Consider the following 16156-nt stretch of genomic DNA (forward strand, 5'->3'; position numbering starts at 1 on the left):
AGATGGCTTCATGGCCATAATCTTGTCATGTGAAATAAGTGTGTAAATGAATAAAGTGTGATTTCATGTGACACTTCCTTGTATATTTCATTTAAGTAGGCATTGGTTAATTTCAGATGTGGATGATAGCCCAGCACAGCTGTCCCTGGAGTTCAGGGTGTTCCTCGTGAATGCCCAGACAGGCAGCCATACACGCGAGAGCCGTACGCTGCACTATTGGTTCGCAGAGGAGCTGCCAGCAGCGGAGCGTCCGTCTGTGGCTCAGCTGTTCTTCAGGGAGCTGGTCAGCCCACAAGAATTCCCCAGGGGTAGCTATTCTGTTTAATAGTCTGAAAAAGTTTGGTGTTACAGGCATTTTTATTAGGATGAAGTCCATAGGCACACTGATGTTTTCAACAGTGCCATTCTGCTTTGACCGATGACCTAATTGGGGAGTTAGGTTGTGACATATCAATACCCTGATGGCACCCTACTCACATAGATGCTACATCCCACACACCCATGGTCTCTCTGCCCTTGAGCACTACCTCTCCCAACGTCCACCCGAAGATCTTCCAAAAACCTCGTTCCTTATCACACTTACCAACTTCATCCTCACCCATAATTACTTCACTTTTGAAGGCCATACCTACAAACAAATCAGGGGAACTGCCATGGGAACCAGGATGGCTCCGTCCTATGCCAACCTCTTCATGGGTCGCATGGAGGAGGCTTTCTTGAAGACCCAACAGCTGCTTCCCCTGGCCTAGTATAGGTTTATAGATGACATCTTTGTGGTCTGGACTCATGGTGAAGAAACACTCCTTAATTTCCTCCATAACCTCAACTCCTTTTCGAATCTGAATTTCACCTGGTCCTTCTCCAAAACCCAAGCCACCATCCTGGATGTTGACCTTCATCTTGTTGAAGCTCACATCCACACCTCTGTCCATATCAAACCCACCAACAAACAACAGTACCTTCACTTTGATAGCTGCCATCCATTCCACATCAAACGCTCCCTTCCCTACAGCCTAGGTATTCGTGGCAAACGGATCTGCTCCAGTGACGAATCCCTCAACAATTACACCAATAACCTGACCAGTGCTTTCCTCTCCCGCAACTATCCTGCAGACCTTGTCCACAAACAGATCTCCCGAGCAATACATTCCTCCCCGTCCAACAACAATATTCCTACCCTCGGACCACACAGAAGCATCCCCCTTGTCACCCAATATTATCCTGGCCTCGAATACATCAATAAATTACTCCGCCAGGGATATGACTTTCTCAAGTCAACCCCTGAAATGAGATCATCCCTTGACAAAATTCTACCCACACCACCCAGAGTTGCCTTTTGTCGCCCCCCTAACCTCCGTAACATCCTTGTTAAACCCTACAATATTCCCAGACTACCTTCTCTACCCAGCGGTTCCTACCCCTGTAACCGACCCCACTGCAAAACCTGCCCCATGCATCCCCCCACAACCACCTACTCCAGCCCCACTACTGGTAAAACATATACAATTCAAGGCAGGGCCACATGTGAAACTACACATGTCATTTATCAGCTGACATGCCTGCACTGCACAGCCTTTTACATTGGTATGACAACAACTAAGCTGGCTGAGCGCATGAACGGACACAGACGAACTGTCCGCCTAGGAGATGTCCAATACCCAGTAGCGGAGCATGCCCTCCAGCATAATTCTAGGGACCTAGGCACCTGCTACACCATGTGTGCCATTTGGCTTCTCCCACCCAACACCAGTCCCTCTGAACTGCGGAGATGGGAACTTGCACTCCAGCACATCCTTTCATCCCGCCATCCCCCGGGACTGAACCTACGTTAAACAGCCTCACTCCGATTTACTCTTCAGTCTTCTCCTCTTTCCCTTTCCTCTTTAGCCATTCATGCATCTTTTCATACTACATCTTTATACTATATACTTCTGTATGCATCCTCTTTGGTTTGAAGCTGGCACAGTACTTACAGTAGAATATCTTTGGCTTCCCTCTGACAACCGTACCTCCATCCTCGCTCCCCTCCCTGTTTTCCTTTCCCTGTTGCTTCATAACCTGGGTTGTGAGTAACTAAATCCACTTTCCCTTCTTCCCTTTCTTTCCCCTCTCTCCTCCCTGATAAAGGAACATTTATTCCGAATGATCAACCATCTACCAGTGGGTTGTCAGCATCATATTCTGCCGGCTTTAAACGCATCTGAAGCGGGGGCAAGCTCCCACCACAGTGATCAGAAAGCATCATTGTCCCAGTGCTAAAACCGGGTAACAACCCTCTAGAGATGGACAGTTATCACCCAATAAGCTTCACCAATGTTCTCTGTAAGTTGCTTTGCTACATGGTGAGCCAGCAGCTGTGTTGGCTCCTTGAGTCTCAGGGTTTTCTGGCTCCATCACAGGGTGGCTTTTACCAAGGCTATTCCACTGCTGATCATCTGGTTTACCCGGAGTCTGACATTGAACAGCTTTTGCCTGATGTCAATACCTGAAAGGCTTGTGACACCACATGGCGACTTCACATCCTTGCTGCGTTACACGAGTGGTGTCCACTCCAGATTTTTATCCAGAACGTCCTGCCGCATTTTACATTTGAGGTTCTGTAGGACCAAATTGAGAACCAAATCTCCAAAGTTCTGGAATGTGTCAGTACATGGCATTACAACATAAAAGTAATAACATATATAATAAAATGTTTATGAACCCAAAAAAAGATGAGCCATAGGTTTATATAAACACAATAAACAATATCACAAAGGAATCAGCTTAATTTTTGAAATAACTCCTCGACAGAATAGACGGAGTGACCCATGAAGAAACTTTTCAGTTCTCATTTGAAAGTGCGTGGATTACTGCTAAGATCTTCGAATTCTTGTGATAGTTTGTTGAAAATGGATGTAGTAGTATACTGTAATCTCCAAATACAGATTGGATTTCTGCCTAGTATTAACTGAGTGAAAGCTGCTAATTCTTGGGAATAAGTTGATATTGTTAACAAGAAACGACCATAAAAAATATGTATTTTAAGAGGCCAATGTCAGAATACCCAGAATAATGAACAGGGGATTTTAAGAGGCCAATGCCAGAATACCCAGACTAATGAACAGGGGTCAACAAGAGGTTCGCAACCTTACACCACTTACTGTCTGAACCGCCTGTTTCCGAGCCAAAAATATCCTTTGAGAATGGGAAGAGGTATCAAATAATATAATACCATACATCATAAGCGAATGAAAGTAAGCTACGTAGACTACTCTTCATGGCAAACTATACCTTACTTTAGGTACTGTTCTAACAGTAAATATGGAATCTTTTAGTCTTTTAACAAGAACCTGAATGTGCACTTTCCACACAGTTCACTATGTATCTGAACACACAGAAATTTGAACTGTTCACTTTCACTTATATGCCCATTCTGGAAATTAAGAAGTCAGGTTTTGTAGATGTGTGTTAGAAACTGTAAAAACTGAATCTGTGATTTAGTGTTGGCTTATTTTCTACAAGCCATGAACTTATGTCTTGAACTGCACTATTTGAAACAATGCAAGTGTTGCACACTACGCCCTGTGCTACCAAGCTAGTGCCATCAGCAAACAGAAATATTTTACAATCACTTGTAATACTAGAAGGCATATCATTTATGTAAATAAAGAATAGGACTTACCCAGCACTGATCGCCCCCTCCTCCCCCGCTATTTGACTATGCCCCCTCAGACCCCATATCACAGCCATTCTCAACACTGTGGATAATGACCTTTTGCTGTCTTTTACTAAAGTAAAAGGCAAACCAACTGTGAGCTACTCCCCATATTCCATAATGGTCCAACTTCTGGAGCAGTATTCTGTGATCATTACAATGAAATGCCTTAGTTAATCGAAAAAGATGTCGAGCATTCAAAACCTTTTGTTTAATCCATCCAGTACGTGAAAGAGGGAAGAGAGTATGGTGTTTTTCAGTTGTAAAAGCACTTCTAAAACTGAACTGTAAATTTGACAGCAAATTATGTGAAATAAAATGATCAGTTTTCCTTACACGCACTGCCTTTTCAATATTTTTAGCAAAAACTGATGGCATAGAAACAGGTCTAAAATTGTCTGCATTATTCCTTTCTTCCTTTTCATAAAGTGGTTTTACTACTGAGTACTTTAATCATTCAGGAAACTGACCATTCTTCAAGGAAAAATTACAAATATGGCTAAGTACAGAGCTAACAATTGCAACACAATATTTTAATATTCTGCTAGGTACTCCATCATATCCATGACAGTTCTTAGTCTTCAGTGACTTAATTATTGACTCAGTCTTCGCCTTGTCAGTATCACAGAGAAGTATTTCAGACATCAGTCTTGGGAAGCCATTTTCGAAGAGAGGTATATGATTCACTGTAGAAGTTTTTATTTAATTCACAAGTAATGCTCAGAAATGGGTTGTTAAATACAATATATATAGCTGACTTATCAGTAACAGAAATATTTTTACTACGAACTGACATTAAATCGTCAATCTTGTGCTGCTAACCAGACGCTTCCTTCACGAGTGACCACACAATTCTAATTTTGTCCTGTGAATTAGCTATTCTGTTTGGGTACCACACTGAGTATCCCTTTCTTTATAATAACCGTCAAGAGTGCAGATATGCAGTGTCGCCAGGCTGTGCTTCAGGCTAGGCGAGGGGAGGAGGCGAAGAGAAGGAAGAGAAAAGACCTTAGTAGCAGGTAGGCTGGTGGGATAGAAGGCATGTTTGCCAGCACAGCACAGACCCTGGATCTGCACCTAGCAGGCCTATACTGTCCCCTCCGCATCCCTGTATATTCCCACATGCAGCATATCGACTTCCCCTACCCATACTGTCCTGTTGCTCCCCCTCCCTCTCCACCTCCCCCTCTGCCTACCCCTCCACCTCCCCCTCTGCCTACCCCTCCACCTCCCCCTCTGCCTACCCCTCCACCTACCCCCTCTGCCTACCCCCTCTGCCTACCCCCTCTGCCTACCCCCTCTGCCTACCCCCTCTGCCTACCCCCTCTGCCTACCCCCTCTGCCTACCCCCTCTGCCTACCCCCTCTGCCTACCCCCTCTGCCTACCCCCTCTGCCTACCCCCTCTGCCTACCCCCTCTGCCTACCCCCTCTGCCTACCCCCTCTGCCTACCCCCTCTGCCTACCCCCTCTGCCTACCCCCTCTGCCTACCCCCTCTGCCTACCCCCTCGGCCTACCCCCTCGGCCTACCCCCTCGGCCTACCCCCTCGGCCCACCCCCTCGGCCCACCCCCTCGGCCCACCCCCTCGGCCCACCCCCTCACAATGTGTCCTCCTTGCCCTCATCACCCATCTCAGCAGATTGCTGCTCGTGTCAGATGCTGTTAGTCAGTCCTCAGCTCTCTGAGACAGTGGCTCCCCTTTTCATATTGCTGTTATTCCATCTAGGACTTACAATTGTTTTGAGTTCTATTATAAGACATTCTGTTTGAATGGTGAAAGTAATAATGGAAGGGTTATTAAAAGTAAATGCTTCTTTCTGAGATTCCATTTTGTGTGATGAAGGTACTACAGGTGTTTTAATTTCATTTCAGATTACGTTGGTTTCATCAAGAAAGTTATGAAACTGCTGCAGCATGGCTTTACTGGTATCCGGAAAGTGGAAGTTACTCTAAAGCAGCTTGGTACATCTGACCAACCTCCACCTTCAGCTAGACCCTGTGAGTTTCTGAATTTTTCAGTCTGTTACTGAGAAATTCTGTGTAACAGTTATATGACAAAATGTAGGTTATTTCACTATAATTGGAAAGTGGGTTAGCACTGCCAATATGAATTGATGCAAAAAATGTAGGATAGTTCTCCCTTTCCCTCTGCCCCGCCCCCTCTCCCTCTGCGCCCCCCCCCCCCCCTCTAATCTGCTAAGCACCTTCTTCTTTTATCCTTCTTCATCATTATATTCTTAAATTAGTCCAAAGGGCTTTATTTTGTGAAAGGCAACTTTGTACTGATATGAATATTTGCCCCAAAATAATATACCACAGTGAAAAGAAATATGGAAAATTTCTTGTTTTGATTATGTATATCATAATATTCATCTCTAGCAGCAAAGGCCTTTCATAAGGTTCTTTTTAATTTGTTAATAAGAGGCATTCAAAAACAAACGAGCCGGAGGCATAATTACAGAAACCAGTACCTGTATGTTAGAAGTATTGACCCTGGCTGTTTAGGTACTTTTCCCACTGTGACACAAAGCGGTGAATGGCTGTCTCATAAAATTCCTGGGGCTGTGTTGTTAACCAGTTCAGCACGTACAGCTGGACATCGTCATCAGAGGTGAATCGTTTGCCCCTCAGAGCCTTTTTAACGGGGCCAAAAAATGGCATAATCACAGGGGGATAGGTCCAGACTGTATGGAGGGTGGCAGAGGGCCTTCCATTTGAATTTCTGCAGGAGTGCCACAACTATGTTGGCCATATGAGGCTTTGCATTGTCGTGGAGCAGAATGACCCCACGGGTGAGATTTCCTGGTTGTTTTGATTTGATCAGTTGGTGAGTTTGCAAGTAATGCTGGACATTCACTGTTTTCCCATGCTGCAGGAAATGAATCGGAATTGGGCGATTTTTGGTCCCCTTAAAAAGGCTCTGAGGGGGAAACGATTCACCTTGGGCAACGACATCCAGCTGTATGTGCGGAACTGGTTAACATCACAGCCCCAGGAATTTTGTGAGACAACCATTCACTGCCTTGTCACTGCGGGACAAGTGCCTAACCAGTCAGGGTCAATACTTCCAACATACAGGTACTGGTTTCTGTAATTATGCCTCTGGCTCATTTCTTTTTGACTAGCCCTAATTTTTGAAATTATTTACAGTTCTTGCCAGCTGTATGTAAGTTTACATTGTTAATACAGTACATGAAGTAGTATCTTGTCGGCTTTGGTGGATAAGTTCAGGGGAAGTATTGTGGTATGTGTAACATTAGATAGTGGTTCTGTCACATTCCCAGTACATCATGCAGTTGTTTTCTGACATTCGAAATTGAAATTGTGATTTGCTGCTTCATGCTGAAACTGTAAAGAAATTTTTTTAACTGTTTGTGGAAATTCGGGGTTTGTCATTGTGATTGTAAACACTTGAGATTAATTTTGGAATTCTGTAAGGGAAGAAAAAACATAAAATTAAAAGTGATCCTTCCTGACCTTGAAATCGTGTAGGATCCAGTATCATATGCCAGTTGTATGGAGTGCAATGAAGAGGAACTTCCTTGACCTCAGGATACCACTGTCAACATATGAATGTGTTTTTTCTCCCCTGTTGCTTCTATCATGGTAGTGGAAATAATCCGAAGGCTGTAATTTCAAGGTATCAGGTACAAGATATAGGAACTGAAAGATTAGATAAGACTCATTTCTTCAAATTAGTCTAATGGTGCTATACCAGACTAGGTCAGCAGTGAAGACTCTAGTATCATATTTTAGAGGAAAAAATCTTCAAATTCCATGGTGTGCTTGCATACATGCTGGAAAACTAATAAAATCATTTCTTCTGAAATGTACCGTAGATTTGTGAATCACACATCAATCGGCTGAGGTGAGTAGTTCTGTAGCATCACATTCCTGCATTTCATAACCTTAAGTATACAAGCTAAGCTATAATCTTCAAAGCATTATCACTGCTTATTAGTCTTTTTTTACATGTTCAACGTTACCAACATGATGCAGATTATCTAATTGTATTGTCATTGGAAGACAAGATAAAGTTTTTCTTAAAGTGTAAGAAATTTTATTTGTCTGTATGTGGACTCTGCACTTACTACTAGAAATTTTGAATTTCACTTATGACAGGTAAAAGGAAAAAAGAAAAAAAGTTTTGTTGGGAAGAGCGTACATATGCAGGTAGTGATTTTTGCCACGAGTCAGTTGGCCGTGGTTATTGTTTTGTCAGTGCTACTGACCACGTGGTTTTGCTGCTATGCTTTCAGCTCAAGACGGGGTGTTGGTCATCTCCCTAGGACCGACTACACGCCCTGTGCCAGGTTTGAACTGGTTCAACAGTAGCTTCAGGACTGATGCTAACTACTTAAACAGTGTGAGGGGCTTGCCATAACTGTGTTGTGAATGCATGTGAAAACATGACCCCCATCTTCCCTCTACGTACTGGGCACTCTTGAGTATTTGTATTTCTTTGACACTTGGTTCTGTTCATGTTGTAATTTTCTTGCTTAAGTGGAATTAAAGATCACATTACAATTGGATTTGCTTATGGCATTCAAACATGACCTTGGTGGAAGGATCAAAACTGTAATTGTCATCATTGTTTTTATTTTCTGTCACACTTGAATTTACATTCAAATTTGCTGGTTTCTAGTTTGACTCAAGTTCATTTTCAAACCATTACTTGTAATGAAGATGTCCTTTATTCAGGTAAAAATATGAAATAAAAATTCAAGAAAGACACACTAATGAAGCTTTTAAAATTGTTTTGTTGTGTATTTTCACTCTAATGACATAGCTCTCAGCTGTAGTTAGTGGTCTGAAAATGAATATTGTGTCTGGAACTCACCAATAAATTTGAGTGTGATCACAACTAAGGCGAAAATGGTGGTCTTCATAGTTTCCATAAGTATACACACATCCATTTAAGTGATAATTCCATTCTGTTATGCTCTTCCCTTATTTTTATTTTGGGGAAAAAAATACTAATTAAAGTGAGATTAGAGTCCTGACATAGAGGTGTGTGCTTTTTCAGGGGGGGATGGTATTAGAGTAGGATAATCTTTCCAGCAAGTACATAATTTCAGGGATGAAACAAGAACAATGTTATCTCCGGGAATGAGGGATTCGACCTGTACTTGGGTGAAGTTATGCTACAGATAAATGTTTTTTTTCTGTATGGCAAGTCCCTGTAGTATTTCTAAAATACTGACTTCAGCAGCTAGATGTTCACATTGCTACAAAACACTCAATAACATAGTCTGTGACATGCTAGTTTGCCTCATTTATTGTTGACTTTTATAGAAGTAAACAGAGAATCTGTGCTTGGATAAAGAGACAGATAAATTACTACATCTGTAAATAATATTAATATTAAACTCTTCCACATAGAATTTCAGTATTCACTACAGAATTTATAACAGATAACTAGCAAACCATTCTTGTCAGTTCTTCACGACAATAAGTCAGATACAACAGTGACATCTAAAAGGGCATTCCATGGCGCTATAGTGGGAGGTTCTTCATGGCAAAAGTAAGGTGGTGAAATAAATGGAAAACTTATAATAAAAACCTATCTGCTGGAAATGTACACTGGCATAGTGAAAATGCTGTTGAAAAGACTATAGTTGAATCTTAATATTCCACTAAATGGTTACCTTGGTCTCGGAAAACAGTTTCATAATAGCTTTTTTTTTTAAAAAAAATCAGTTTAACTCCAGAGAACTATATTAAATAATTACTGGCATTTAAGTCTGAGGCCACCCTATGACTAGTTTCTGGTTCAGTGATTAAAATTTCAAGTTTTCTTAATGTATGTTAATTAGGTGAAGGGTATATCAATTTTTTTTGTAACTTAGTTGACATTAAAATAATAAGCTCGAGTCAGTTTATTATTAATATTATTAAATGCCTTAACCCATTATAGTAAAAGATAATTTTTTAGGTTTCTGCAATCTGCAGACAGAATTGAAAATATCGATACTAAGAAATTTACTAAGAATTTTTTTGTGTAATCACCATGCAGAAAAACTTGGAAGAAAATGGTAGAAGATGGGAAAACACTTCCAGAAAATTAACCCTATTACAAAGGAGAAGCCCTCTGGCAATTATAGGGAAGGATGACGGTCGCCATAGGTGATTTATTGCTCAATATGTGGAGTGGAGAAGAACTTACTTTTCAAACACAGTAAGAAAATAGAAAATAAGATTAGAAAAATAGAGGATATCTGAAGAGACAGGAAATGGAACTGAGAAATTTACAAATCCTGCTTGAGGACTGTTCCAAAGTCTTGCCTGTGAAACTGGAAACTGGAAGGCATGTAACCAAGAGAGAAAATTATTTATAGGTGGAGCTAGCATATCTGGCATGGGAAGCAAATTCTGCTTCTGTGACAGTGCATTGTTCCTCAGCAAACCTCACAATGTGGAGATTGTCAGCATTGATTGGGTAGCTGTAGGAAGAATATTGATGACATAAGTTGTTGTTGTGGTCTTCAGTCCTGAGACTAGTTTGATGCAGCTCTCCATGCTACTCTATCCTGTACAAGCATCATCATCATCTCCCACTACCTTCTGCAGCCTACATCCTTCTGAATCTGCTTAGTGTATTCATCCCTTGGTCTCCCTCTACGATTTTTACCCTCCACGCTGCCCTCCAGTATTAAATTGGTGATCCCTTGATGCCTCAGAACAAGTCCTACCAACCGATCCCTTCTTCTAGTCAAGTTGTGCCACAAACTCCTCCCCAATTCTATTCAATACCTCCTCATTAGTTATGTGATCTACCCATCTAATCTTCAGCATTCTTCTGTAGCACCACATTTCGAAAGCTTCTATTCTCTTCTTTTCCAAACCATTTATCGTCCATGTTTCACTTCCATACATGGCTACACTCCATACTAATACTTTCAGAAACGACTTCCTGGCACTTAAATCTATACTTGATGTTAACAAATTTCTCTTCTTGAGAAACGCTTTCCTTGCCATAACCAGTCTACATTGTATATCCTCTGTGCATCGACCATCCTTAGTTATTTTGCTCCCCAAATATCAAAACTCCTTTACTACTTTAAGTGTCTCATTTCCTAATCTAATTCCCTCAGCATCACCCGACTTAATTCGACTACATTCCATTATCCTCGTTTTGCTTTTGTTGATGTTCATCTTATATACTCCTCTCAAGACACTGTTCATTCCATTCAACTGCTCTTCCGAGTCCTTTGCTGTCTCTGACAGAATTACGATGTCATCGGCGAACCTCAAGGTTTTTATTTCTTCTCCATGGATTTTAATACCTACTCCAAATTTTTCTTTTGTTTCCTTCACTGCTTGCTCAGTATGCAGATTGAATAACATTGGGGATAGGCTATAACCCTGTCTCACTCCCTTCCCAACCACTGCTTCCCTTTCATGCCCCTCGACTCAAATAACTGCCATCTGGTTTCTGTACAAATTGTAAATAGCCTTTTGCTCCCTGTATTTTATCCCTTCCACCTTCAGAATTTGAAAGAGAGTATTCCAGCCAACATTGTCAAAAGCTTTTTCTAAGTCTACAAAAGGTACAAACATAGGTTTGCCTTTCCTAAATCTTTCTTCTAAGATAAGACGTAGAGTCAGTATTGCCTCACGTGTTCCATTTCTACGGAATCCAAACCGATCTTCCCTGAGGTCGGCTTCTACCAGTTTTTCCATTCGTCTGTAAAGAATATGTGTTAGTATTTTGCATTAATGACTTCTTAAACTGATAGTTTGGTAATTTTCACATCTGTCAGCACCTGCTTTCTTTGGGATTGTAATTATTATATTCCTCTTGAAGTCTGAGGGCATTTCGTCCGTTTCATACGTCTTGCTCCCAGATGGTAGAGTCTTGTCAGGACTGGCTCTCCCAAGACCGTCAGTAGTTTTAATGGAATGTTGTCTACTCCCGGGGCCTTGTATCGACTTAGGTCTTTTAGTGCTCTATCAAACTCTTCACGCAGTATGATATCTCCCATTTAATTTTCATCTCCATCCTCTTCCGTTTCTATAACATTGTCCTCAAGTATATCGCCCTTGTATAGACCCTCTATATACTCCTTCCACCTTTCTGGTTTCCCTTCTTTGCGTAGATCTGGGTTTCCATCTGAGCTCTTGATATTCATACAAGTGGTTCTCTTTTCTCCAAAGGTCTCTTTAATTTTCCTGTATGCAGTATCTATCTTACCCCTACTGAGATAAGCCTCTACATCCTTACATTTGTCCTCTAGCCATCCCTGCTTATCCATTTTGCACTTCCTGACATAGAAGTGGAAAATGTCTTTAATATTGACACATCCAACACATTAGTTGAGGGATAATTGGCAGACCCACATAGGTGTGGGAAAAATTGGTGTCTCTGAAGCAGTTGTCTCCTTCTGTGTGCCTGCCAGAAAGTGCTCAACTCACAAGGAGAGTGAGTGGAAAATTTTGCATGCTTGCCTCAGTATGAGCCATAATCTCCCTTCTTTTGTAATTACTGCCCAGACAGTACAATTATTCTGGTTCTGTTGCAAAGGTTGGTTCTCTAAACTTCCTCAATAGCTTTTTTTGTGAAAAGATAAGTCTTCTTCCCTTCTAAGTGCACAGAGCATTTGCGTAATATTGCCGTACCTATAGAACTGGCCAGTGATAAATCGAGCAGTTTGCTGCTGAATTGCTTTGATGCCTTTCTTTAAGTTAATGTTATAGATATCACAATCATTCAAGCAGTAATTGAGAATGTATCACATGAGAATTACGTGTGCAGTATCGTAAGTTTATCCACTACACACATCCAGAAATCTGCCAGTGAACAGCCATTTGCACAGTGCATGGTAATGGGTCCCTTGGTTTCTTCGTACGAGGCCTTATGTCTTGTTTCTCATCTTCATGGTTGTCAGCTGTGATGAATGTTGCTTGCAGTACAATTCTCTGCAGTCTGTTGTAAATGCTGGATCTCTAACCTTTCCCATTAGTGCTTCACAAAAAGAATGTCAACTTAACATTTGAGTTCACCAAATATTTTCGTAATTCTCACATGCTGTTCAGTTCTACTGGTAACAAATCTTCCAGCATGTCCCTGAATTGCTTTTGCAGTTTTCCTTGCATCTGACCTGCTGGGGATTGCAAATACTCAAGCAGTACTCAAGAATAGGTCACACTAGTGTTCTGTATGTGGTCTCAGTATATTCTCCCAATTCACCTACACTGGACTCATATTAGGGAGGACGACAGTTCAATCCTGCGTCTCACCATCCTGATTTAGGTTTTCTGTGATTTCCCTAAATTGCTCCAGGCAAATTCCGGGATGGTTCCTTTGAAAGGGCACGGCCGACTTCCTTCCCTAATCCGATGAAACTGATGACCTCACTGTCTGGTCAGCTTTCCCAAAACAACCCAACCCCCCCCCAATTCACCAAAGTTGGCAGTTCTCCTTACAGCTGGCCTTGTTCCATTTCATTTCACTTTGATGCATTATGCATAGATATTTGACATGACTGTGTCAAACAGCACATCACAAATGCTGTATTCGATTATTACAGATTGTTTTTCGTACTCATCTGCATTACCATATATTTTTCCACATTTAAACTGAATAGTAGCAGTCCTAACACACTTGTTGTAGCCACTCCTGACATTACCTTTGCCTCCAACAAACACTTACAGTCCAGGACAACGTACTAGTTTCTGCTGCTTAAAGGATTTGAGCCACTCCCATACCTGAGAACTTATTCCATATGCTAAGACCTTTGCTAGTAGTCTGTGTTACAGAAATGTTTTTCCTAGCAATTTACCTTAACTTACATTTAAATCATCCTGACATTTTTCACACAAAGTTGAACATCTGTCGTAATCCCACTACAGTTATTCAAAGAAAAAACTTTCTTGCTTACGGATTCTTCCATTAAGAACAGATGCTAGTCAATTGTTTCCCAAAGGTGGCCCAGTAAGCTGAAAACTAAGTTGATATAAACAAAACTCACTAGAACGGAAACAGTATACTTGTTATTGAACCTTAAACAATACTTTCTCTCATCTAACCATGTCATCAGTAAGCAGAGCCTTATTCTCTGAGTATGTCTCTTCTCTTAATCTGTTTTCCCTTGAAAGATTATTACCCAGTTGTGTTGAGCGTCTGTTGGATGGGAATCTGGAAGTGACAGTATGACTTTTGCATACTTATGCTTACTGTATGTCTCCAGTTGGAAAATAAAACATGCTGCTTTAATAAAGGAATGTATCACACTTTTTTAAAATCGTACAACTGTATGTGCCCACTAAGATATTGAAATAACTGTAATCTTTTACAAACACTGCCAGTTCAGAGATATTTAAATCCTTAACACATTTGTTTCTGTTTAAAATCTTGTAGTTCAGGTTTTTGCACCTGGATAAATAGTAAAACATGACCTTCATATGTACTGCAGACTATAACTTTATAAAGCAGAAGATTTTAAAAAGGAAAAAGAAAGATACCTTTTAAAAAAGCCAAAATACTTGTTTTGTGTTGTTTTGAATTAATGCTTTTAGTAAATGATTTTTTTAAATGTAGCTGAATGGCGCTATACTTAACAAGTATCTTGTGTTTCCTTAGTTGTAGATTTGTGGTTCCTGTGTTGTGAAATAATGTGTGCTGTTGTTAACTTTTATTACAAATTACACAATTATATCTTTCCAAAAAGGTTTAACAAATACACAATTTAAGTTTTTATTTCACCATTTTGTAAGAATTGTTTTATTTTTTAATTAATAAGTATTCAGTCCATTGTAGAAAGTTAAACCACAATGTGGTTGCAAGGGAATCCCCTTTGTGTGTTAATCAGTTTGCTGACAATGATAATTTTTGTTGGAGAAGTTATTTAAGCAAACTTCTGTGTCATCTTATTGATGCTCTCACAAATCATCGATATTTTCCAACTTTAGTATCTGCAGATGAGAGCACACTGGGTGCCGTCGCTCCGCTCACAGAAGAACGCATCAAAGAACTGCTGGAATCTTCATTTCCGAACCCGGTGACTGCGGTGGAGCTAGCACGTTCCAACGGCTGGTCCGAGGAGGAAGTGCAGGCGCAGTTGTCACAGCTAACGGAGAAGGGCATTGCCAAGGCTCTCGAGCACGGTGCATACACGCGCGCAGTTGCTACCAAAGTGCAGGTCGGTGTTTGGCAATTGGCAGTTTTGGTACTTTGTAAAGGTGCGGTGAGAGGATTCACTTCTTTGGACACTCTCGTTGCACTTACTCTTATTGGTGTTCATTTTGGTTCTAACACAATAAGTGTAGTTGTTGGTCAGGTAGAATGTTACTTAACCAACACAGTTAGCATGTCTGTGATTAAACAGATCAGTTTTGCTTCCGTGAAGGTTCCTCTTGTGGGGAAAGTGATATTTCATCTCAAGAAGTCAATTCTGATACAACTGAAGAAGAAATATTACTCAGTTAGTGTTTTCTGTCATCTGGTAAAGCCATCAGTTTTGTAGATCAGGAAATTCTACTAGGGAAACTTAAATGACATAGTGTTATCTTAGTAGAAGAAGGCTGATGGTGAAGTCAACTTACGGTATGGTATGATGTGATATGAATAAGACTAAGCTCTGAATTGGGTTACATTAAATACAGTGTCTCAAAAGTTTTGTTTTTGACCTGCCCTTGTTGCATATAAATGAGTTACACAGGACACTGGAGGTGGATGTTTGCTGATGACACAAATGTATTCATGAATAGCCCAAACACATCCAAACCTTTCCTTTTTGTGAGCACATGCTTTGCTGCCATGGGGCCCCTTCCTTTGCGTCACCTTATCCATTTTCGTGCTGCATATCTATGCTCCTGCTATTCTTTTTCCCCTCCCTTGGAGAACATGTCTGGGATATTTTTGGAAATGTGTTCTGAAGTTTCAGTAGCCTAACATCACAACAGTTCCTCAACTGCCTTCTTCCCCAACCCCCCACCCTCCCCTCCCATTGAGGATCATGTTTGATTCTTTTCATCCCCGTACACTCCTGAAGGTCGTTCCACACATTTGACATGTAACTGGTGACTGGGTAACATGTAATTCCCAGCCCCGGGTCATCATACACAGTTCACATGTACCACCCATATAGGCCAGGCCCAGTGAGCGGCAATTATCTGAGTTGTTTCCTTCCCAAATTTGCCAATTGGTCCTTCTGCCAGGAGTTCATGAAATGTGACCTGAGGTATGAACAATTACGTAAGACGAGTGAGCCGCCCTATCTGGGGGGAGGGCCCCCAGTTGGAAAAAGCGTGTCATTGAGGACACTAGCAATCGTGGGGGATTTTCTTGCAATTAGTCAATCACCATCTCAGTCTACATTTACTAAACGTAAACAGAATGAGACTAAAGATTCAAAGAATCTCCCAGAAGCATCTCGTTTCCTTGTGGCATCCTGTACTGATGGAGGTCAGTCTTTAGCTACGAAAGGTGCTGATTGAATTGCAGGTGCTGTGAAACCTTGG

At 41.2% G+C, this 16156-nt stretch overlaps 1 protein-coding gene across 10 annotated transcripts in view; it reads left to right on the forward strand.

Moving 5' to 3' along the window:
- Window positions 1-16156, forward strand: part of LOC126293735 (uncharacterized) — a 113838-nt gene that overhangs the window by 21671 nt on the left and 76011 nt on the right. For 6 of the 10 annotated variants that reach the window (XM_049987069.1, XM_049987071.1, XM_049987072.1 and 3 more), the window contains exons 3-5: window positions 117-308; window positions 5567-5692; window positions 14606-14835. In XM_049987069.1, coding sequence (XP_049843026.1) covers window positions 117-308; window positions 5567-5692; window positions 14606-14835 — 548 coding nt within the window. Of the gene's footprint in view, window positions 1-116; window positions 309-5566; window positions 5693-7953; window positions 8008-14605; window positions 14836-16156 lie in introns of all 10 variants that reach the window. The other 4 variants (XM_049987067.1, XM_049987068.1, XM_049987070.1 and 1 more) reach the window with 1 other exon arrangement.

This window comes from Schistocerca gregaria, chromosome 10 (genome assembly GCF_023897955.1).
Source record: "Schistocerca gregaria isolate iqSchGreg1 chromosome 10, iqSchGreg1.2, whole genome shotgun sequence".
In the NCBI taxonomy this organism is placed as follows: domain Eukaryota; kingdom Metazoa; phylum Arthropoda; class Insecta; order Orthoptera; family Acrididae; genus Schistocerca; species Schistocerca gregaria.